Here is a 24,593-nt window from a genome sequence, read left to right on the forward strand (position 1 = left end):
CTGCTAAAAACAATCCTAAATCCAGCATTTAGGAAGTGCCTGTGCTGCACTAGGTCCAGCAAGGATCCACTGCCCACCAAGTGATGCTTCTGCTGGAGTTACATAGAAAAGAGATGATGGAAATAGAAATTGTCCCTAACAGCCCTAAACTGTCTGAATTCAGAATTCCTTCTTGGTGGGTGAGGAGTCTGGTTAGGATGCATGAAGCACCTCTAGTCTGTGCCCATGGTGTTTAGTGTGGCAGTATAATTTTATAAGCATAACACTGTCATGAAAATAAGTTTAACTAAAAGGAGCTGTTAACTCCACGGCATCTGGAAAATAAACTATGGATACTTACTCAAGTATGGATACTTACTTAAAGGAGCATAGTTACAAAAAATACGTCCTGCTAGTCATTGCCAATATTCCAGGTGTAAGCGGGAGAAAAGAATCTCGGACTCTGAAGCGTTTGGTTTAGAACTTACCTGTAAATTAATTACCCTATATGTATAAACAAGAGTGTTGTTAGCAGCAGAATAGGGCCGGGCAGCTGATGCTGCAGGGCTCATTAGCATCCTCAAAGGGAAGGGAGGGATCCTGTCCTTATTTAGGCTGTGTTTGGGAATGGCTAATTTAAGTTAATAAAGTAGCAGGAGCTCCGATCAAATCAGAGCAGTTCTTCTGAGCAGTTTGGCCTGTGCTGCACCAATTCGGTGCAAATCATAGCTCGGTTTACCCTAGGCCGTTCTAACCCACGGCTGCTTTGATTCACCCTGCACTTCAGGAGGTGCTAATTAGTGGAAGGGAGGTAATTCAATCTGAGGCTGAGGCCGTACCACAAGGGCGTCCCTGGCCCCACAGCACAGCCTGGGTGGAGGGGAGCCCCACTGGGGTTCCTGGGGTGCCCCCGGGAGCGTCTCAGCCTGGCTGGGGGGCAGCAGCATCCCCTTCCCTTTCCCCTTCCCAAACCGTCCCAAACCTTCCCTTCCCTGTTCCACAGCTGGCACTGCCTGGGAAGCTGCTGGCCTGGGCACAGCCTGGCACGGGTGCCCTTAGGCTGGGCAGAGCTTGGGGTGCTGTGTGTGCTGTGCTCAGTGGCACAGTGTGTGTGAGTGTGAGTGTGTGTGCGTGCTCGAGGTGCTGTGTGTGCTGTGCTCAGTGGCGCAGTGTGTGTGAGTGTGAGTGTGAGTGTGTGTGTGTGTGTGTGTGTGCGTGCTTGGGGTGCTGTGTGTGCTGTGCTCAGTGGCGCAGTGTGTGTGAGTGTGTGTGTGTGTGTGTGTGTGTGCGTGCTCGAGGTGCTGTGTGTGCTGTGCTCAGTGGCACAGTGTGTGTGAGTGTGTGTGTGTGTGTGAGTGTGTGTGTGTGTGTGTGTGTGTGAGTGTGAGTGTGTGTGTGTGCATGCTCGAGGTGCTGTGTGTGCTGTGCTCAGTGACACAGTGTGTGTGTGAGTGTGAGTGTGTGTGTGTGTGCTCGGGGTGCTGTGTGTGCTGTGCTCAGTGACACAGTGTGTGAGTGTGTGTGTGTGAGTGTGAGTGTGTGTGAGTGTGTGTGTGAGTGTGTGTGTGTGCGTGCTTGGGGTGCTGTGTGTGCTGTGCTCAGTGACACAGTGTATGTGTGAGTGTGAGTGTGTGTGTGAGTGTGCTCGGGGTGCTGTGTGTGCTGTGCTCAGTGACACAGTGTGTGAGTGTGTGTGTGAGTGTGTGTGAGTGTGCTCGGGGTGCTGTGCTCAGTGACACAGTGTGAGTGTGAGTGTGTGTGTGAGTGTGAGTGTGCTCGGGGTGCTGTGTGTGCTGTGCTCTGGTTCACATCCAGGCACTGCTGTGTGTGTCACTGCTCCAGGTGACAGCTGGGACCTGTCCTGTGTCCTTGCTTCACCCTCCAGTTCCCTTCCAGCACCTGAACCGCTCCTTGTTCCTCCCCATCCTGGCAGCTTCTCTCGTTTTACCCCCCCAGGGGAGCTCATTTAGGGCCAGGAGGCGTCTCTTTACATGCAGCAATGCTCTGGGCTGCAGGGCGATGCCTGGTACCCAGTTCAGTCCATCACCTGGAGGGGAATCCTGGCAGCGTGGACTGTGCCCCGGCCCCGGGCTGTGGGAGCAGCTGGGAACCCAGGGGTGATGGTCGGGAGCTCAGAGAGGAAATCAGACAGGAATACACAGCTCCTTGTGAGCTCTGGGGGCACCAGGTCTGGGCTGGGGCTTGCCAAAGCAAGGCAGAGTGTGAACTGCAGGTTTAAGGGTTGTTTGCAGAGGGGGAAAACACCGTGCAAAAAGTAAAGGAAGTGCTTGATAAATAGCAGGAATATTTACGAGAATGTTCAAGGTACTTGCAGGCATTGTGAATGTGGAATTTAACGGCAGTATATTTGATTGAGTTACCTACCTCAGTTTGACACCTTGAGCTGTGTCAAGACCAAGCAGTTGTAGTTAAATCAATTTAAATACAATTGGAAAAGCTTGTTTATTTTGCTTATCAGGCCAGAAATTACAAAGATTGCAGGAGAAAATAAAGTTAGTGTAATCTTGGTGCTTTTATGATCTTAAAGATTTGGAAGAAACTTTTAAAGACTTCATTATAGCTAAAATAATAATTCTAAACAACTGTAATTACTGGGTTTAGAGTCCTTTACTTTTGTGTTGCTTAGGGACTAGGAAGCTCATTGGTACTTTTAAGAGAAGGGTTTTTGGGAGCTCGGTTGGAGAAATGGGCTACAGAGATTCAGGTGAAGAGATGTCAGACCTAATTGTTAAATATTTAATTTATATATTTATATACTTAATTTACATATTTAAACTTTGTTCCTCTGTGACATTGGGTTGATGCTGGCCCACGGGCTCTGCCTTTCCCAGGGAGGACTGACGGACACACGGACACCTGCAGCTGGATAAGCCCCATTTTCTCTAGGAAGAGCTGGTCGGTGTTTCTGTGCCGAAGGACAGAGCCCATCCAAGGGTGCAGTGAGCAAAGCAAACCCGTGCTGGAACTGTCCTTGCCCTGCCAGGAGTTGCCTGTTTTATTCCCATGTGGAAACGCTCCAGCCTGAAGGCATGGCTGGCTGCAGGGTCAGCACAAAGGGGCTGTGGGCAAAGGAGGAACGGGAATTGGAAAGCATTCCTTTCACCTGCAGCAAAGCATTTCTGCTCTCCCTCAGTTTTGCTGAGTTGTTTCTTCAGCGCTGCTGGTGAGAAGTGGTGTGTGCTCTGTCATATGCCGCAGAGGTGGCAGCTAACTTGTTGCAAGTATTTCTTTGGTATTTAAGGTAACTTGAATGAAATTTGTTATTTATGTTAGCTCAGGTTTCCTCAGGATCTGGAAGATTTTCCCAAAGTCTAATGTAGCTGCTGTGCAGTGTGGTAAATTAACCACTTGTGCTGCTTTGGAACGTGGCTTGGTGCTTTCTCCGTCATAGGGGTTTCTGATCAGAGGCCAGGCTCACTCCTGATGCTGGGGAATGGCTGGAAACAAACCCAACAACTGTGGAGGCTCCCGGTGGCACCAGCACTTCTTGTTCCTGCTGATTTCTGTGGTTCAGGACCCCCAGTTCAGATTTTCAGCTGCTGTGTGGATGGAGATCGGGGCACTCCCCCATGCAGATTTCTATGGTCCAGGAGCAGGGCCCCGCTTTTTCCCAGCTCCAAAACCCCTCAGACAGAGCTTCCCAAAGCAGGGCAGAGCCAGGCACCTTCTCCTCACTCTGCAGAGCCAGAGCTGCCCCTGCACAGCCAGAAAGTTTTGTTTTATTTCATTGCATGTTGTGCATTTCACAGTGACAGAGATACATTAGACCAACCTGGAGGTGACTGTCTTGTGAAAGAAAAAAGTGAAATTCAGGGTGGAATCGACTGGAAACATTGCAGTGTGGATGCAGGGCAGTTTCACCCTACAGAATTTCTGTTGTCATTGGTAGCTTGTGCTTATTATACTTTGTATTATTGGAATATTGAGCAGAAACTTCCTATAACTTTCCATTGAGTAGGCAACAAGGCTTGTTGTTGTTGTTTTTTCTTTTTTTTTCTTGTGAATTTTTCACCCAAAATAAAACAGGGAGTAAAAAAAGAGAATGAAATAAAGTGTACAAAATAACTTCATTGTGATGGAATCAGGCAGGTCCCTGAAATTCATTTCAGGCAAGTTTTTGGGACTGGATAAGTTTAAAGTTCATCATGTCTCAGTATTATATTTTAAGGGTAAAAACACAGTATCACTCACAAGTGAGTACAGCTGTTAAACCTTTAGAACTTATTTTCATGTCAGTCTTAACTCAGGTACAGGCACAAATTAATCTCAGATTTGCAATTTTGTAAGAATGAAGTTTTCCATGCAGGAAAGAAGCCAGGATGGGCTATGAAAGAGTCAGTATTAATTCAGCATGTATTCATAAGGGAAAATGATTCGTTTAAATTTTGTCTGGACACTGAGTAATATGAATCCTGACTGTGCTGGAATTTCCCCCATTTTAACAACAGAGTTGGTTGATTTTTTATTGTAAATCAGGGCAGCCAGGTGCGGGGAGAGCATGAAAGCAGCCCCGTGCGAAGGGGAGAGCAGAGTTTCACCTCTTGTGAAAGGCTCTGAAGGGGTTCGGTGTACCAAGGCAGGTGTTTGCCAGGGCAGTGAGAATCATATTATCATTTAAAGAGTCCTTATCCTGCAGTAAAAATAGGCTGCTATTTTTGAGGCCAAAGGAGCAGCCAGAGCCCTTATCTGTCCCTTTAAAAGATAGCAGCCTGACAAGGTCCTGTGGGATGCGAGGCTGTGGCTGTGATCCCCCGGGACGATTCAGGGGGAGTGGAGCAGGATTAGGTTTTCTGAAGCTGAGCACAAGGCAGCTCTGCTGCTGTGCGGGCCGTGCAGAAATTCCCAGATTCCCCTCACAAACACAGGAGCTGCTCCACGGCTTCTGTAGTCCGGCACACACTTACTCAGGCTCATTAATCTGCTGTTTCTGTTGGGTTTTAATGAAAAAGATAACGGGTGTGGGTGAGCTGAACAATTAGCACAGGGAACTCCTCGGGATTGTTTTGTGCTCAGACCACATCCCGGTTGTGTTCAGGAAGTGTTTGCAACCTGTCCGTGCCACGGCTCCTGCCAGAGGGACTTGACTTCCATAAATAGGCTCCCTGTGAGCCTGGCAGCGTGGATTAAATGTCCAGAGAGCCTGACAGCTGGGCCCTCCCAGAACCCCAACAGGAGCGGTGCTGCTCCTGTGGAAGCTGTTCCTGCTCGTCCACAGCTCCAGCTCCGCAAACTTTCCTCTCCCGGCCTCTCAGGAGCCCCCCAAGATCTGGAGGTGCTGATGTGGAATTGTCATCTGGGCAGCACCAGAGGCTGGAAATGGGCTCTTCTTTCTGCAGCAGCTTTTGGGGTTTGCTCTGAGCTTTGCTTACCCCAGTTCTCCAAGTTTCCTCCTTGCTTAGTGTGACACGAACTGGAAAGCCTGAATTAATTACCAGCGTGTACCCTCAGCGCAAAGAGAAAAATGTCTTGGCTGGGAGGGAATAAACTTTCAGTTCCAAATGCATTTGGTATAATCAAAACAAAGCCTCACTAGCAAAGCAATGGCAAAACAGGAATATGATGGCTAGGGCAGAAAAAGAAGGGAACAGAAGATTATTTTCTGTTGAGGCCAGTTGTAAAAAGCTGCCATCCTTCTTTGGCAAATCCTTCTGAGGATGGGTTTGTTTTAGGGGAGATACTCAGACTTTGGGAGAGTAGGAGTGAGCACAAGGTAGGTGTGCTGAGGGATCAGGGTTTGAGCAGGGAGACTGAAGAGCAAGGATTTCAAGCAGGGTTTTGTTTCAGATGGAAGTGATTTGGTGCCCTGGAAGGTGGGGAGGAGCAGAAAATGGGCTTTCAGCGAAACAGGGAATTTAGAGGTGCCTTTGATAGCTGTAATTCCTTACTGTTGTTTTGGTGGAACTTGTGCTTGCTTTATACATTTATCCAGATTTCATAACCCAGCACCAGCATCTGAATAGTACGTATTGGGTGATTTGATATTTTAATAAATCAGTGCCTTTTCATTTTGCTTTCACCTACCCCAGACTAGCATCGCTTCCAGACTGCTTTGAGTCAGGCTTTCCTGGTTTATTGCTCTCTCAGTTCTGCAGTGGCAGAAAAACACACCTAAAGATTGGAGAAGAGTGACAAGTAGTGCAGCACATTGGAAAACATGAAATACATCTGCTGGGGTGACATGAAATGGCTGTAATTTTCTGGGGAAGGAGAATAAGTTGGTTAAAAAAGACCAAGAGTCATTGGAGGGGAAGAGTCTCAGCATCCTGAGCTAACAAGGAGTATTTCCTTGAGGTGTGAGGGGCTCCTGTGTTGCTGTCACCAAAGTCACACTCTGGACATGTTCAGGTTGTCTGGATGCCCTGGAGATGCTGTGGTGTGGAGGCTTGGGATGGATTGATTTCTGTGGTGGCAGCTCAGTGTTATTCCTGAGTGCCAAACTGAGTGGAGAAATTGTTCAACACCAGAGTTTTGAATTTTCTTGTCACTTATCTCTGCCTATTGTTCTTCACCATTGTTTTTTTACCATCTTCAACCTTTTCCTGTATCAGGAAGCCCTAAGCCCTGTAATTAGATGTGCCTCACCTAATTTTCCTTTTAATAGTTTGGGGGAAAGCAGAGAAAACAGCAGTGTCATACGTGGTGGGAAATAAACCGTCCCTAAGTGCAGATCCCGTGGAGGTGTGCTCTCAGTTTGAAACATGAGTCATTCACAGGAATTTCTTTCCTGTAACTACAGTGTACCTGGGCCCTGGAATAACAACAGTATTGTCAAGGTAGGGAGCCTGACACTTGGCGTGTGTGAACTCAGGAAAATGGAATTTATTGCAGCCATAGCTCCTTCGGCTGCTGCTTTTAAAGAGCTCCTACATTTTATTTTCCTGTCCCACAAATTATTGAGTGGATATTCCTTTTAGTCCTTCTTTGCTGTGTAATTCTCCCTTGAAGAACAAGGTTTTTCCCTTTGTTTTTCCCCCCCACTCTTTCTGGGTTTATTGTAAGTGTGGAAGTAATTGAGGGGAGGTTTTGGGAGCTGATTTCCCTGAGCAAACTCCCTGGCACAGTGGAGGTGGCAGTGCCAGCCCGGGCTCAGTCCTTGGTCACCCGTCAGGGATGGCACATGCTAGGAAAATCCAAATCCTGCAGGTCTGAGGAAGGAAATTCTCCTGCATGTTTAGACTTGGTTATTTTGACTGCATTAAGTTTTGTAGACTGGTTCAGGAAAGAACTATGACTATAATTCAATAAAAACTCTCCTCCCATCTGGATCCAGGGCTAGGAAAGCAAACTCCAGTCTCTGAGAGGATTGTAGGTACCTGTTGCTAAGTCCATTAGAGATATTTATAGCCCCAGGCTTGATACCCAGCATGAGCAGTGAGCCAAAGGAGTCCCTGGCAGGGCTGCACTGAGGAGCTGAGCGTTTCCCTGCTGCACAAATGTGTCCTCACCACTGACAAGTATTTCATTGATTCATCCTTTGTCCCACTGATACTTGTTTCAGTTCTAGAAAAGTCAGGCAACTTATAGTATAACAAATTTGAAGTGATATTTTCATTCCCACATTGGAATTTCACTAGTGTCCGTCTCCTTTCCGTGTGTTGCGGTTTTAACTCCTTTTTGCACACATTTGTTTTGTGTGGTCAGTAGAGCCCAGGGCAGTGCCCATGCCCTGAGGTGGCACTGCTGGGGCACCTCCAGGGCTGGGGGCAGCTCTGAGCTCCTCCCAAAAAGAGAGACCTGGAGGGGCTGGAATGTGTGCAGGGCAGGGAATGGAGCCCCAGGAGGGGCTGAGGGAGCTGGAAGGAGCTGCAGAATTCCTGAGGGAGCTGGGAAGGGGCTCAGCCTGGAGCAAAGGGGGCTCAGGGGGGACCCTGTGGCTCTGCACAGCTCCTGCCAGGAGGGCACAGCCGGGTTGGACTGGGAACAGGGACAGGAGGAGAGGGAACGGCCCCAGGCTGTCCCGGGCAGGCTCAGGGTGGATGTTAAGGAATATTTCTGCACTGGGGGTTCTGCAGCCCTGGCACAGCTGCCAGGCAGTGTTGGGGTCCCCATCCCTGGGGGGGTTGAACAGCCCTGTGCGTGTGGCACTTGGGGACACGGGCTGGGGTGGCCCTGCAGGGCTGGGGGCCGTTGGGCTGGCTGTTCCCGTGGTTCCGTGACATCACGGGCAGGTCACAGAGGCTGCTGGCTCTGTTCCGTGTGCCATGGCCCCACACACGCTGCCCAGCCCACTGCAGGGCGAGGGGCTGCTCCTGAGCTCAGGGCTGCAGCACAGTGAGCGCTCTGCCTAAGGAGCCCCCTGAACTCCCTGCTGCTGTCCTCGGCTCTGTCCTGTCCAGCTGTGCAGCTGTCCAGCGTCCCCACGGCTGTGGGATGTCCAGCTGTGGCACGGACACTCCGCTGCGTTGCTCAGATGCTCACTGGCTCCCCTTATAGACTGACTTGGTGGTGTAAAAATGAAGGGATTTCCCCTGTTATCTCGGTGAGCTGCTCAGGTCTATGAGGAGGAGACAGGAGCTGAAGTAAGTGTGGGAAAGAAATGAGGAGGGAGCAGGAGCAAGGCCACTGAGGAGTTGGAGCGTGTCCAGACAAGGGCAGCGGAGCTGGGGAAGGGTCTGAACCATAAATCCTGTGAGGAGCTTCTGAGGGAGCTGGAAGGGGCTCAGCCTGGAGCAGAGGAGGCTCAGGGGGACCCTGTGGCTCTGCACAGCTCCTGACAGCAGGGGACAGCCGGGGGGATCGGGCTGGGAACAGGGACAGGAGCAGAGGGAACTGGGCCAAGGGGGGCTCAGGGTGGATATCGAGGAAAATTTCATCATGGAAGGGGCTGTCCAGCCGTGCCACAGCTGCCCAGGGCAGTGCTGGGGACCCTGCAGAGATTTAGCAGCCCTGTGCATGTGGCCCCTGGGACAGTGGAGGCCTTGCAGTGCTGGGGACAGTTGGACTGAGCTGGCCACTGATGGAAGGGCTGAGCATGGAGCTGTGGGAAATGAGCCCCGTGTTTGCTGGCAGTTCCAGTGAATATTCCGTCAGTAATTCTGTGTAACACCGTGTTTCACCCTTGTGTGAGACTGAGACTGACCTGGGAACAAACACTGCTGTGTAACAGGTTTTCAAAAACATTGTCGGTGTTTCCCTATCTGTGACTCACCCAGTGCCACCATTGCCTTTTCCTGAGCAGCATACCTGTTGTGACAGTGCCTGTGTGTTAAATGTTGCAGATTGTTTATTCTGTCTCTGCAGCAATCAGATCCACACTAAATGGACTCCAGAAAGGCAACTTACATGTTAAATGCTATATTTATTCTGTCTGTGCAGCAATCAGATCTACACTAAACGGACTCCGTAAAGGCAGGCACTGATTTCTTTAATGATAAGCATACAATTTTCTATAAAAACCTGGGTTTTGTCATGATTTCAGCTAGGAAAGGTAAATTACTTTATTTCCAGTATTTCTGTGCATTGCACCTCAGATGGATTTCTTGCTACTTCATTGTTCTGCTCCTTACCCATCACAAGCATGATTTTAATCAGGAGGAGTCCCCTTCCACGCAGCCCAGCTCCAGGCAGCTGCAGAGGGCACGTCCCCAGCCCAGAGAACAGTGACATTGAGTGTGACAGTACCAGCAGCCCCCTGGAGGCTGGAGATAAATGGGGTGCATTCCCTGGAATGGCCTTTAATGGATGCTGCCCCTGCAGGAGTGTTCCCCAGTCTGGTGTGGTTCCCAGACTCAGCTCTGCTGGAGCTCAGTCTGGGTTCCTCTGCAGAGCTGCCCTGTCCTCACCCACTGAGTGCCCAGGCTCACGATTCCTGCTGTGGGCACTCCACGGGAATTTACATTTGTGCCTCATCCCAGGTTTAATGTGGAGACTTGCAGTGGAGGATTTTGAGGAACAGAGAGAGGAAGGAACTTCCTGGGTCACAGAGTCCAGTCATTTGGGGCTGGAGACAGCAGGCACCCTACAATCAGTGCTGTCATCAGGGCAGGTGACACCCTGCTGGTTGACAGGGTGTCATTGTTCTCAGGTTGGACTCGGTGACCTGAGAGGCGCTTTCCACCCTGGACAGCTCTGTCATTCTGGGCAGGTCGGGGTTTCCTGCCTGTCCCAGCTGTGCCAGGGCTGTGCCAGACTCGGTGATGGGCTGGTGCTGTACCCATGGATGTGGTGGGTGCTGTACCCATGGATATTCCAGGCTCAGTGCTGTACCCATGGATGTGCTGGGTGCTGTACCAGGGCTGTGCCAGGCCCAGTGCTGTGTCCATGGATGTGCTGGGTGCTGTGCCAGGCTCAGTGCTGTACCCATAGATGTGCTGGGTGCTGTGCCAGGGCCGTGCCAGGCCCAGTGCTGTACCCATGGATGTGCTGGGTGCTGTACCCGTGGCAGATTCCACAGTTTGTCCCCCTGGCAGCGTGGTGCCCTCCTGAGCACACAGCTCCGTGCTGGAGCGTGCCATGCGCCAGGAGCGCCACCGGCCTCACATCACCCTTGGGATCCGGGAGCTGCAGCTTTACCGCGTTTCCTCAGTGAGGGATGTTTCCCCTTTTCCCCCTGCAGGTTTCCATGTGGTACCCATGAAGATGAGGCTGAGGACACGGAAAGCTGCCCAGCAGTCCAACCAGCTCCACACGCAGCGGGCGCTGCGGGCCAAGCGGAAACACTCGGAGGTGGAGGAGCCCCTAGCTGGCGGCGGGGGAAAGCCACCCAAAAATGAGACGGGACTCTTGTCTTCGATCAAAAAGTTCATTAAAGGAAGCACACCCAAGGTACGCCGCCTGCAGGGCCCCGCTTTGCTTTCAAGTGGGTCGTAATCGCCTCAAGTTTGATTGAAATCCAGTTCTGTTAAGAGTTAATTGTGTGGTGGAAGCAAAACGTAAAGAGTTGGAAGGCAACAGGTGCCTGTGAGTTGTGTCAGGTAAAGCTGACTTTGAAACCTTCAGGAGTCAATTGTAGGTGTATTCAACAGTCCAATAAATCACAGGCTTTATTGCCTGGTGTTTCTTTGTGAAAGTGTCAAATAAATGCAGTACATTTTTCATTCCTACTTTAACGATTCCTTGGATCCAAACTCAAGGAATTACCAGTACTAACAACTTAGAAAAGCCAGTCTGTAAGCATTAATTTCTTGACTATTTCTGGCAATTTTATTCAAGATTGTTCAGGAGTCATTTAATCAATGAGGGTCGAACCTCACAAATCCAAGTGCCGTGGAATTGATGCAGCTGCTCAGGGACTCCTGCAGTGAGCCCTTCCCTGCTTGCAGCATCACATCCAGGTTTTGCTGGGGAAAACCACAAAATCTCACATCTTGGTGCAGCTAGAGAGCTGAGCTTTACTGATCTGCACATGGGAGCACCTGTTGCGTGTGCTGCATGGATATTTGAGGGTGGAAAATATATATACACAAACACACACACATATATAAATTAAAAATATAAATTTATATATAAAAACTTTTAAGGCTGAGTGTAACCTTGCAATTACTTCAAAAACTGGCTTTTTTTCTCTAGATGGAGGCCAGTTAAAAACCCCACATCATCCATCCATCCCAGCGGTTCAGATACTGCCATTATGTAACTGCAGATTCGAAAGAAGAGTATCCAGGAAGTCAGAACTAATTTACAATGTATCCCAGATCAGCTCTGTGATAAATAAAAATCTGATAAAATTTCAACATTTTATCGACTTGTCGTAGGTGTTTTGGGGGAAAAGGGTAAGAAACCTGCCATAAACCTGCCATATGCCTGCACATACAGCCATGCACAGAAGATGTGCAGAACTGTTTGGTTCTGTCTCATTGCCATGAGTGCTGCAGTCACTTATTCCCAGGTAAGGAGAATCCTTGGATTTTTCACAGCTCAGTTTTGCCCTGTTCTGATATGGATTGTCACATTGGACATTGTTGGGCAGTGCACCTGTTGTGTGTTTAGCAGGCAGAGAAATCAAGTTTCAGGTAATTTTAGTTGCTTTGTCTGCATTTCCCAGCCTCTGCAGCACTGGAATATTTAGTTTGGCTGTAAGGACAATTTTTCTACTACAGCAGCTCTATGTACAGTTTTCATTCCCCATACTTTGACTTAGTTTAAACTCACGTAAGATCCCAGCTGGCCAGCCCCTTGTTGCACGTTCTGCACCCGGAAGTGGAGCAGCAAAGGGATCTCTGGTGAACTTTCTCCAGGAGATGACATTCTCTGGCCTGTTCCATGGCAAAAGGCACTGCTCAGCACGTTTGTTTCTCCCCTCTTTTGTATTTTAAGGAAGAAAGAGAAAATCCCCCCAAGAGGAGTCGGATTGAGCGGGACATCGATAACAACTTGATCACCTCCACGCCCCAGGCAGGAGAGAAGCCCAACAAACAGCTGTCGCGCGTGCGGCGGAAAAGTCAGCTCAACGGAGGTGGGTGATGGCACTGCAGGGCAGGGCTGGGCAGGGCTGGGCACTGCAGGGCAGGGCAGGGCAGTGTGGGGCACTGTGGGGCACTGCAGGGCAGGGCAGGGCACTGTGGGGCACTGCTGGGCAGGGCAGCTCTGCCCCTCCAGCTGGGCACTGACCCAGGGCTGTGGGCACACTGGGCACTCTGCCCCTCCAGCTGGGCACTGGCCCAGGGCCCTGCTGCAGTGGGGAGGTTACTGCACCTCTGGCTGCCTGCAGGGAGAGCAGGGCTGAGCTGATCACAACCAAACATGATTTCCAGGGTGAGCAACACTTCCAGACACTTCCACCTTCCGCTGTGTCTCTGTGAGAACAGTTTGGATCAGCAGCTGCTGCTGCTTTGGAACTAATTTAACTTTTTTTTTGTATTTAATTATTGTTCCGAAAGTCCCATTATAATTTGATTTAGCTCTTCTGTTTCCTCACAAATAAGAGGGAAACATGACCTCCCAGCTCCTGACTTTTGTGGAAGTAAGCAGGTGTCTTTAGATGCTGAGAGCTCTTGTCAAACACACACAGGTTTCTGTCAGAGTTGTGAGATGGGGATTTGAGTTGTGGCATGAGGGATCACCCTTGTTACGTGTCAGATGTGGAACGTGGATGTTCATTTAATTCTGTCCTGTGTTATCTGTGATCACAACTGGCAATTCTTCCCATTCCGAGTTGTGGCTGTGCCTGTGTGTGTGGAGAGGAGCAAACTCCAAACTCCGGGCTCTGGAGCAGCTGCAGGCTCAGCCAGGGAGTTGTGACCCTTTCTGGTGCCTCCCTCTAGTGGAGTCCTGGCGCTGGCAGCTCCGGGGCTGCCTCCACCGAATCGCTGCCAGGATTTCCACCTCTGCTGCTGCTGTGAGCAGGGGCTGCTGCCCCATCCAGAGAGAAGCTTCTGAGGGTGTTGAGAATGGACATTTTGGCTTTGTGCTGGTAGAAGGTTGCTGACTCTCATGGACTCAGCTGAGCCATGAGCAAGAGTACACCCCTAGAATGCAAATGCTGGCCATAAAGGAACAGAGGCACCTGAAGCCCAGCTGGGTGGTGTTAAAACTCATATTTTTTCTTTTCTAGAAGCTGGAAGTTATGAGATGATGAACCAACACGTAAAGCAAAATGGAAAATTGGAAGATAACCCCACCACAGGCAGTCCCCCACGAACAACGTTACTGGGAACCATATTTTCTCCTGTTTTCAATTTTTTTTCACCAGCAAATAAAAATGGTGAGTATTATTAAAAAAGTCAGGAGTCTTAAAGCTGAGAGTGATAGAATTTTGTATGAAATAGCTGCTTTGAGTGACAGTACACTTTAAAACCAAGAGTTACTGCTGGCAGCCAAAAAGGCTCCTTCATTCTTGGATGGGTTGATGGTTAGTGAAAGAAGCTTACAAGCATTAGAACATTTATTTCATGGGTGTATTTAGTGGTGCACCTTTCAGTAAAAGAAAGCAGGGAGAAGGAAAAACAAAGGGATTACATTCCTTGTCCCAGACATGTTTTAAAGTCATTGTCATGGTCTTCAGTTGGGTTCTTATTTTTGTGGCATGACTCTGTGCAGGTATCTTTATTCTGAGACCTGGTGTGTGTGTGTGTGTGTGGTTTGTAGTGAGTGTGAGCCCCGTGCTGGGAGCTCAGGCCCAGGTAAGGGTGTTTGCAGTGTGCCCCAGAGGGTCAGGGTGTTTGCAGTGTGCCCCAGAGGGTAAGGGTGTTTGCCATGTGCCCCAGGTAAGGGTGTTTGCAGTGTGCCCCAGGTAAGGGTGTTTGCCATGTGCCCCAGGTCAGGGTGTTTGCAGTGTGCCCCAGAGGGTCAGGGTGTTTGCAGTGTGCCCCAGAGGGTCAGGGTGTTTGCCATGTGCCCCTGGTCAGGGTGTTTGCCATGTGCCCCAGAGGGTAAGGGTGTTTGCAGTGTGCCCCAGAGGGTCAGGGTGTTTGCAGTGTGCCCCAGAGGGTAAGGGTGTTTGCAGTGTGCCCCTGGTCAGGGTGTTTGCCATGTGCCCCAGAGGGTAAGGGTGTTTGCAGTGTGCCCCAGAGGGTCAGGGTGTTTGCAGTGTGCCCCAGAGGGTAAGGGTGTTTGCAGTGTGCCCCAGGTCAGGGTGTTTGCCATGTGCCCCAGAGGGTAAGGGTGTTTGCCATGTGCCCCAGGTCAGGGTGTTTGCAGTGTGCCCCAGAGGGTAAGGGTGTTTGCAGTGTGCCCCAGGTCAGGGTGTTTGCAGTGTGCCCCAGGTCAGGGTGTTTGCAGTGTGCCCCAGAGGGTAAGGGTGTTTGCAGTGTGCCCCAGGTCAGGGTGTTTGCAGTGTGCCCCAGGTCAGGGTGTTTGCCATGTGCCCCAGAGGGTAAGGGTGTTTGCCATGTGCCCCAGGTCAGGGTGTTTGCAGTGTGCCCCAGAGGGTAAGGGTGTTTGCCATGTGCCCCAGGTCAGGGTGTTTGCAGTGTGCCCCAGAGGGTAAGGGTGTTTGCAGTGTGCCCCAGGTCAGGGTGTTTGCAGTGTGCCCCAGGTCAGGGTGTTTGCAGTGTGCCCCAGGTCAGGGTGTTTGCCATGTGCCCCAGAGGGTAAGGGTGTTTGCAGTGTGCCCCAGGTCAGGGTGTTTGCCATGTGCCCCAGAGGGTAAGGGTGTTTGCCATGTGCCCCAGAGGGTAAGGGTGTTTGCAGTGTGCCCCAGGTCAGGGTGTTTGCCATGTGCCCCAGAGGGTAAGGGTGTTTGCAGTGTGCCCCAGGTCAGGGTGTTTGCAGTGTGCCCCAGAGGGTAAGGGTGTTTGCAGTGTGCCCCAGGTCAGGGTGTTTGCCATGTGCCCCAGAGGGTAAGGGTGTTTGCCATGTGCCCCAGAGGGTAAGGGTGTTTGCAGTGTGCCCCAGAGGGTAAGGGTGTTTGCAGTGTGCCCCAGGTCAGGGTGTTTGCAGTGTGCCCCAGAGGGTAAGGGTGTTTGCAGTGTGCCCCAGGTCAGGGTGTTTGCCATGTGCCCCAGAGGGTAAGGGTGTTTGCAGTGTGCCCCAGGTCAGGGTGTTTGCCATGTGCCCCAGAGGGTAAGGGTGTTTGCCATGTGCCCCAGAGGGTAAGGGTGTTTGCAGTGTGCCCCAGAGGGTAAGGGTGTTTGCAGTGTGCCCCAGGTCAGGGTGTTTGCAGTGTGCCCCTGGTCAGGGTGTTTGCCATGTGCCCCAGGAACGTCGGGCTCCGACTCGCCAGGCCAGGCCGTGGAGGCTGAGGAGATCGTGAAGCAGCTGGACATGGAGCAGGTGGACGAGATCACCACGAGCACGGCCACGTCCACCAACGGCGCCGCCTTCCCCGCGCAGCCCGGCCAGGGCAGGGCCCTCAACAACGGCCTGGCCGAGCCCGAGGAGCCAGGGGACCGCGACCTGCCCCCGCTCACCGGTAAGGGACGGGCATGGGGACAGGGGGAACACGGGGATCCTGGGGGGATGCAGTGATCCTGGGGGACACGGTGATCCTGGGGGACATGGGGATCCTGAGGGGATGCAGTGATCCTGGGGGACACAGGGATCCTGGGGGACACGGGGATCCTGGGGGACACAGTGATGCTGGGGAATACGGTGATCCTGGGGGCACACGGGGATCCTGGGGGGACATGGTGATCCTGGGGGGACAGTGATCCTGGGGGACACAGTGGTCCTGGGGGACACGGGGATCCTGGGGGGACACACCTCGACAGGGACTCCTGTCCTTGGGTAAGGGACAGAGACAAGGGGGTCACGGGGATCCTAGTGGGGACACGGGGATCCTGGGGGACAGCACCTCAGCAGAGACTCCTGTCCCACCTTCCTTTGGGTAAGGGACAGGGGACAGTGCCTGTACCACAGGACAGGGAAGGGCTGATCCCAGAAATCCAGCACCTGTGCTTGGCAGGGACTCCTATCCCACCTTCCTTTGGGGTGTGCAGGCAGTGTTAATACTGATTTTTGTGGTTGGTAGGCAGATCTGGTTCAGGCACCGAAGACACAGTTTTGGCAGGACTTAGCTGTTCCTGCTGTAAGTCAGGTGGCCTCATAACTCTTCTTCCCATGGAAGCAGAGATTCCAGAGGAAAGGAGTTGCTATTAACACTGAACTTGCACACTCTGGACTTGCTGATCTCCAAAGATATTTGCTACATTTTGATGTCTTGCGTTAGAAGCACGTGGTAAATGAGAAACACATAGATCCTCCATTCAAATTCCATGTTTTCTTCAGAAGACAACATGTTTTTTTGACAAAAATTCAGCTTCTGTGTGCATGGGCAGCACCAAATCCTGAACTGAACCCTCCCCAGAGCCTCCAAGCTGTCCTGGATGAGCAGCTTTGCATTAGGGTGGATGTGACCTCTGAGCAGGGGAGCTGGGGCTGCAGGGAGACTGTGCCCCTGTTTTCCTGCCCCGAGTCTCAAGTGCAAATGTCACTTTAAAGAACTGCACTAATAAGACCAGCTCTTGTGGTTTTTTGTTTTATTTTTTGTTTTGGTCATTTTTGTTGAATTTCAGCGCCAGTATCTCCAGACAGTGGCTACTCATCAGCTCATGCAGAAGCCACCTATGAAGAGGACTGGGAAGTCTTTGATCCGTAAGTGCCAGTGTTTCTGCTGGAAATAGTAAATTAATCATTTGGGGTGTTGAATTAAGATACTTCTGTTTAAATTGGATCATTTTCATGTTATGATAACGAACTCCAAAAGCTCTGAGCTTTAAAAAAAATGTGTATGCTCATGTGGGGTTTATTTCAATTTAAAATACTTACTTCTGGTACCTTAAATATTTCAAATATTAAGTTAGGCTACAACATTGCAGTTCAATAGTATACATTTTTACAGCAAAATCTGTTTTCTTTTCAGATACTATTTCATCAAACATGTCCCCCCACTAACAGAAGAGCAGCTGAACAGGAAGCCAGCTCTCCCACTGAAAACCAGAAGCACACCAGAGTTCTCATTAGTTCTAGACTTGGTAAATACCTTTATAAACACAAACCAGAGCAGGGGAATGGAGCATTTCCCTTATTTTGTTCATTGTGGAAATCAGTTATGCTTGCTCTAAACAAAGACTGCTGAATGTTGCATAATTTTAGTTAAAAATAGTTGAAAAAGAATTAATTGTGGTAGGAATAGAATGTGAGCTGCGTTTGTCAAATACTTACATCCTGCTTTTTTTAAAAAAGAAAAGCATTACAGTTTTAACATCTCAAACATTTATCTGTCCCCATAAAGCTTCCCTAAATCCAGGATGGAAAAAATGAGGTGGAATAAATAGCAGAATTCAGTTACGAGTGCCTTTCATCAAGACTGATGAAAAATTTAACTTTTACTTTTTAGAACATTCTTAAGGGGCACAAATCCACTTTTTGAAATACTCTATAAGATATATTTGTCTTTATGATGGTTTGTTTCAGTGTCTCTGTTTTGAAAGTTGTTTCAGGCCCTGTTAATGGTGGTGTGGTTTTTTTGAGCAGCATCCCTGTGATCACAGGGATGGGTGGATTATTCACACTGGAAGATACAGGCTGGAACTGAATGAGAGATAAATGTCTCTGCAAAATAAAATGTCTGTTTATAACTACACCCCCAGCAGACAGTTTTACTGAAAATTTTAAAAGATTACAAGAATAATGACATGTTTAATTCATCCTTAAAATTTTCTTCAATCTTGACAGCACTTGCATGAAAGTACAATTTCCATTCTAAATAAACCTGCTTTAAAATGAACATAAAATGCAGAAAACTACTTCTGTTTTCCACATTGTTTTTTCACACTCTTTTCTTTCTTTTACATAACTTTTTCTCTAGGATGAAACATTAGTGCACTGTAGTCTAAATGAATTAGAAGATGCTGCACTCACTTTTCCAGTTCTTTTTCAAGATGTCATTTACCAGGTAAATAGAGAAACACAAACTTTTTTGATTTTTTTTTGTGGGATTCCTTGCTGTGTGCAGTTGTTCTCAGCTTGTTTGAAGAGGGAGAAGCAGCAGCCTGGCATTTACACCTGTCTGGTGATAAGCTGTGCTGTCAGATCTGGCAGGAAATTCTGCATTCACTGAAGCTGTTCCCCTTTCAGCTCCTGCCCATGAGCCCAAGTGCTCTGCTGGAGTCAGAGGGAGGCAGAGCCCTCCTGGCTGGGGCTCTTGTGACTCCACAGCTCCTTACAGGGAATGGCTTCTCTGTGTGTGCAGTTCTGTGCTGGTGGTGCTTGAGTTTATGGAATTACAGAAACAGCTGGAGCCTTTTTTAAAATCACTCTGGCATCCCCAGGCTCAGGTAGTTGTGGGTGGATATTCAGAAGAGGATTTATTTCTTGTGTCCAGGGCTTGAGCTGGTGCTGCCCTGCTGGTGAGGGCCGACTCAGGGTGTTTGGTCAGAGCAACCAGTTTCATTTTTATAACATAGAGCTTGTCCAACTTCTGTATTTTATTCATTTTTTTTCCCAATTCCACCCAATTTTCCATGAGAATGTTCAGGCTGCTGTCAGTGTGTTACTGCTCCCTCTGAGCTGCTCAGGCTGGGAGCTGCTGGAGCATTGGTATCCATGGGGTGCTGCTGCACAGGAACCTGATCCTTGCTGCTTGTTTGTTTGTTTGTTTGTTTGTTTGGGATGCTGACCCTGTGGGCAGGGTGGGAGGGTGCAGGCTGGTGAAGCCCCTCTGTGTGTGATGCTCACCCTGGGGAAGGTGGAAGCTGCCCCGTTTCTGAACCCCTCTCTGTGCAGGTGTACGTGCGGCTAAGGCCGTTCTTCCGCGAGTTCCTGGAGCGCATGTCTCAGATCTACGAGGTAAGGCTGGCACACTCCGGCTCTCCCTTTGGCACTTCTCAACTCTCAGACCCTTTTTCCCCACACTAAACACCAGTTTAACAGATCAAACACTTTTATAACCCAAAAGTAAAACAACTAAAATATTTTTAAAACTTTTATTCTATTCTTAATCTCATATAAAAAGTAAAATAATACAAATGTTATAATTCACACCATTACAGCTACAAACCAACTATTTCCTAGTTTCAACACCCTATAAACATTTTTTAACCTATCAACTTTGCCCACACCATGCTATAAATACCTTAGAACCAATAATCTAAAATTACCCCTCATAAATCTTACTACAATACGTCTTTCATAATTCTATTCCTCCAGAATATCTGATCTTATTTACAAAATCACCTTTTAAAACTTATTTCTAATTCCATTTCTCTCTCAACAATATCTATCCTATTCCGTAACATTTCTAAGTCAATATTTCTTATTCCAAAGTTTACATGCAAATACACACTATAAGAACCTTCTATCAAACTTTAAAATTTTTCTACAAATTCATTTCCCACAACCACCTTTGAATTTCATTTTTAAAGTGTATCCACTTCCTTGTACCTCCAGTGGTGACTTTTTTCCCCTCCAATCCCCAGATTATTCTGTTTACTGCTTCTAAGAAGGTGTATGCAGACAAGTTGTTGAACATCCTGGACCCCAAAAAGCAGCTGGTCAGGTAAAACCAGAATAATGTTGTGAGCAATGAGTCCTGTGCCTGCCCACTTACAGCAGTGTCTCCCTGAGTGATCCCTTGGGGTTTGCCTGGGCTAGGAGAGGGAGAAAAATGGACTGAAGTGATGGAATTGGTGCCTTGTGCTATTTTAACCCCAGGCCAAAACCTGTCCCTGCTCAGTCTCTGTTAGACTGGCTCGTGGGAAATGTCCTCTTGGGGATCAAAACTGTGCTCTGGAATACCCACTGCAAATAAAGGAAATTAAATGACGGCCTGATTGCTTTTAAACTTAATAACTTGAGTTATTTATTATAAATTGTGACTTGTATAGCTTTTGCAATCAGCATCCTTTTAATTCTCATTCAATCACAACATCATTTGTCTGTTGGTTTTGTATTGGAGCTGTTTGGTTTTTCATTTCTCAGTAGTGATCTTTGTTGGGAAGTGTTTGGCTTTTATTGGATGGGCAGAAGGAAATTCCAGGGGTGAGATTCTGTCACTGTCACCTGGCTGGGGGACTGTACCTGGCAGTGCTGCACCCAAACTGATTCCTGCTCAGGGCTTTCCCTGTGTGGGGAGTCCAGCCCAGGGAAGGCCTCCCTGTGGGCACACCCCAGAGGATGGTGCCTCCATGGCAGGGAAGGCCTCCCTGTGGGCACACCCTGAGGATGGTGCCTCCATGGCAGGGAAGGCCTCCCTGTGGGCACACCCTGAGGATGGTGCCTCCATGGCAGGGAAGGCCTCCCTGTGGGCACAGCCCGAGGATGGTGCCTCCCTGTGGGCACACCCTGAGGATGGTGCCTCGATGGCAGGGAAGGCCTCCCTTGTGGGGACACCCAGAGGATGGTGCCTCCATGGCAGGGAAGGCCTCCCTGTGGGCACACCCCAGAGGATGGTGCCTCCCTGTGGGCACACCCCAGAGGATGGTGCCTCCATGGCAGGGAAGGCCTCCCTGTGGGCACACCCCAGAGGATGGTGCCTCCCTGTGGGCACACCCTGAGGATGGTGCCTCCATGGCAGGGAAGGCCTCCCTGTGGGCACAGCCCGAGGATGGTGCCTCCATGGCAGGGAAGGCCTCCCTGTGGGCACACCCCAGAGGATGGTGCCTCCATGGCAGGGAAGGCCTGCCTGTGGGCACACCCCAGAGGATGGTGCCTCCTTGTGGGCACACCCTGAGGATGGTGCCTCCATGGCAGGGAAGGCCTCCCTGTGGGCACACCCAGAGGATGGTGCCTCCATGGCAGGGAAGGCCTCCCTGTGGGCACACCCCAGAGGATGGTGCCTCCCTGTGGGCACACCCCAGAGGATGGTGCCTCCATGGCAGGGAAGGCCTCCCTGTGGGCACACCCCAGAGGATGGTGCCTCCACACCTCCCTGCAGACCCTGACCCACCTGCAGGGCTGGGAGTGCTCCCGGCACAGGGCAGGGCCGGTGGCTCCAGCAGCAGGCAGGGAGCCTGCAGGGCTGTTCCTGTGCTGCCCGGCTCTGTCTGGGGCTGTGGGGCTGCGCTCACTGGGCCCAGCTCTGCCAGCAGCCCCAGTGCCTGCCGGGCCCCACACGTGTGACTCACGCTCTGTATATAAATGCAGCAGCTCCTTCCCCTCCATGGCAACGTGGGCAGCTCAGCTCCTGCATGGAATTAGGCACACTCTGTGCAGCTCCTGAGCATCATTTAAACATACGGCAGCCTGGAGGGGCTGCTCTGCAGTGGGGCAGCACCAAATCTGCCTACTTGGCAATTTATGGTTCTGTGGATACGCCATGCGATGGGAGTTTTATTCCTGCTGGGTTTTCAGTCTCAGTCCACTTAGTCAATCCATCCGTTCCTTCTGGCTTGAATTACACAGGAGCAGGCTGATGGCAAAGGAAGGAGGTGATGGGGTGGTTTGGCCCTAATGGGAAAGGAACTAACCGGAACTGGGTTAGTGCAAAATCACCTGAACTGGGCATTTTACCAATAAAAAGCTCTAAAGAACAGAAAAGGGGCACAATTTTCTAACAGGAGGTGGGAAGAGAAAAAAGCTGGATAATGCTGGCAAAGCTGTGTGTTGCTGGTGCAGTGTGGATGCTGTCTTTGGCCTCATTAATGAGTACTTTCCTTTAACGACAGGCATCGACTCTTCCGTGAGCATTGTGTGTGTGTACAAGGGAATTACATCAAGGATTTGAACATCCTGGGCAGAGACCTCTCCAAAACCATCATCATTGACAATTCACCGCAAGCCTTTGCTTACCAGGTGAGGGGCTGGGCCAGGGGACACCTCAGGGGCAGGACTTCCTGAGGGGGACAGGGAAATGTAAGTCTGGGGCTTGGTATTGAGGTCTGCAAACCAAACTGTGGGGAAAACACTCAGGAATCTGTAACTGGGAAACATTCTTCCCCCAAATGCTATTTCACAAGTCATATTTGTAGATAAATTAAATATAAATTGTGTGCTGATGAATTTTTTTTGTATTTTAACTTCAGCTTTCCAATGGAATTCCTATAGAAAGCTGGTTCATGGATAAAAATGATAATGAACTCCTAAAGTTGATTCCATTTCTGGAGAAACTAGTAGAGCTGGTAAGTGTTTGCTTTCTTGGCTTTTCCCAGAACTGTCAGTGAGTTCCTTTAATATTTTCACCTATTGTTAAGGGTTTCTGAGTCACTGAGTTAGAGGCTGGGGAAGATCCAGGGACGTGTTCACGCAGCAGAGAGGGGGCTTGTCACTGCTGACTGTGCTGAAAATGCAGGGCTGTGGGGTTGTGACATCAGTCATCAGGAGATTGGGAACCTCTGAGCATTTGGATGCCATAGTTGCTGGCTGTGCTGTGTGTGTTTGCTCCTGAAAGGCCAGTGAATCTCTCCTGAAGCCTGGTGGGTGCTATGGGGCTGTTCCTGTGGGTCTCTGCAATGGCCAATGAATCTCTCCTGAAGCCTTGTGGGTGCTATGGGGCTGTTCCTGTGGGTCTCTGCAATGGCCAATGAATCTCTCCTGAAGCCTGGTGGGTGCTATGGGGCTGTTCCTGTGGGTCTCTGCAATGGCCAGTGAATCTCTCCTGAAGCCTTGTGGGTGCTATGGGGCTGTTCCTGTGGGTCTCTGCAATGGCCAATGAATCTCTCCTGAAGCCTTGTGGGTGCTATGGGGCTGTTCCTGTAGGTCTCCTGAAAGGCCAATGAATCTCTCCTGAAGCCTTGTGGGTGCTCTGGGGCTGTTCCTGTGGGTCTCTGCAATGGCCAGTGAATCTCTCCTGAAGCCTTGTGGGTGCTATGGGGCTGTTCCTGTGGGTCTCTGCAATGGCCAATGAATCTCTCCTGAAGCCTTGTGGGTGCTATGGGGCTGTTCCTGTGGGTCTCTGCAATGGCCAATGAATCTCTCCTGAAGCCTTGTGGGTGCTATGGGGCTGTTCCTGTGGGTCTCTGCAATGGCCAGTGAATCTCTCCTGAAGCCTTGTGGGTGCTATGGGGCTGTTCCTGTGGGTCTCTGCAATGGCATCCTCGCTGGTTTCTGTGTGTGTGCTCAGAGAGGGGTGTCAGGCCAGGAGCCCTGCTGCAGTGGGCTTCTGGCTGTGCTCATTCTCCTAATCCTTCCCTTTCCCCCACAGAACGAAGACGTCCGACCTCACATCAGAGACAGATTTCGCTTGCATGATTTGCTACCCCCCGATTAAAGCCTGTGCTCTCGCTGCCGAGGGGAGGAAATGCAGGACCCTGCTGGACTAATACAAAACATTGCCATTACTGTTGAAATTTTGCATTTTTGTACCCCGTCTTGCTTTTCTTATCTTTGGTGCCCAACAATGATCAAGGGTTACAGAAAGAGACTTTCTACACCTGAGGTTGCCGCCATCAGTACAATCCAGTACCCGCAGTAGGGAGGCTAGAACAGAAAAGTCTTTAGAACTAGTGCAACTCCAAGGAAATTTTTTATGTACAGGACATCTGCAGTTTATAAAGAAAATTCTGTTTCTGCCACCAGCAGTTTGACCTGTAGAAACACAGGATTTTATGATACAACAGAGATTGAAAACGGACTCGGATTTTCTCTCTGTTCGGTGCTCTAAGTGGGTTTGTAGCCACTTTTCTGTTACTTTTAAGATTCTCATTTCAACAGGAATGGCCAGTAAAAGTTGTTTTATTTTTCCTGTTAAGGTTTATAACCTTTTTACATTTTTGACCTGTATTAGATTAGAATTTCATTATGCATTCCTTTTAGTTGAGGCGCTTCATAGTTTTTCTGGAAATAGCCAAATTTTGTTAGTTTTTTATTAAACAGTTGGCTGGCCGTTTCCCTGCTTTGTCTGCCTGCATCCTGTATATTTGTTTAAAAATATTCTCTAGTTTTAGCCCACGTAAGTTTCATTTAGAAAGAAAAAAAAAAAAAAAAAGAAACCCTGCATTTATATTTTCTTTCTGTAATATTCTACTGTAGTCGAAAACCTTTTCAAAAAAAATCAAGAGACTGGCTAGATAAGACGAAGATAAGAACGACTAACGTTGGGAATACCCTGAACCATTGCGATGGCACGTCCTCCGGACAGAGCACAGCTGGCAGTGGCACCACGATGGACAAGGAATACCTCACCCTCTGCCGTGCCCGGCCCGGGGCAGGGGCAGGGCAGGGCGGGACGGGCAGCTGTGCCAGGCCCCGGGCAGGGCTCCTGTGACACTCCTGCTGCCAATGGCCTCTCGGGGCAGGGCTGCCCTGCCATCCCGCTGGTTTGGAGGGAACAGCCCGGC

At 49.8% G+C, this 24,593-nt stretch overlaps 1 protein-coding gene across 1 annotated transcript in view; it reads left to right on the forward strand.

Annotated features, from left to right (window-relative positions):
- Nucleotides 1–24,593, forward strand: part of CTDSPL2 (CTD small phosphatase like 2) — a 28,847-nt gene extending 4,254 nt beyond the window's left edge. Inside the window, exons 2-13 of the mRNA XM_054272932.1 lie at nucleotides 10,556–10,764; nucleotides 12,256–12,394; nucleotides 13,493–13,642; nucleotides 15,578–15,790; nucleotides 16,893–16,971; nucleotides 17,240–17,351; nucleotides 18,188–18,274; nucleotides 19,105–19,167; nucleotides 19,797–19,876; nucleotides 21,984–22,110; nucleotides 22,341–22,436; nucleotides 23,459–24,593. Of these exons, the coding sequence (XP_054128907.1) occupies nucleotides 10,573–10,764; nucleotides 12,256–12,394; nucleotides 13,493–13,642; nucleotides 15,578–15,790; nucleotides 16,893–16,971; nucleotides 17,240–17,351; nucleotides 18,188–18,274; nucleotides 19,105–19,167; nucleotides 19,797–19,876; nucleotides 21,984–22,110; nucleotides 22,341–22,436; nucleotides 23,459–23,524 (1,404 nt within the window). The 5' untranslated portion in view covers nucleotides 10,556–10,572 and the 3' untranslated portion in view covers nucleotides 23,525–24,593. The remainder of the gene's footprint in view (nucleotides 1–10,555; nucleotides 10,765–12,255; nucleotides 12,395–13,492; nucleotides 13,643–15,577; nucleotides 15,791–16,892; nucleotides 16,972–17,239; nucleotides 17,352–18,187; nucleotides 18,275–19,104; nucleotides 19,168–19,796; nucleotides 19,877–21,983; nucleotides 22,111–22,340; nucleotides 22,437–23,458) is intronic.

The sequence above is a fragment of the Melozone crissalis genome, unplaced genomic scaffold, assembly GCF_028551555.1.
Source record: "Melozone crissalis strain CALT ecotype California unplaced genomic scaffold, PUWL_Pcris_2 ptg000014l_1, whole genome shotgun sequence".
Classification (NCBI taxonomy): Eukaryota; Metazoa; Chordata; class Aves; order Passeriformes; family Passerellidae; genus Melozone; species Melozone crissalis.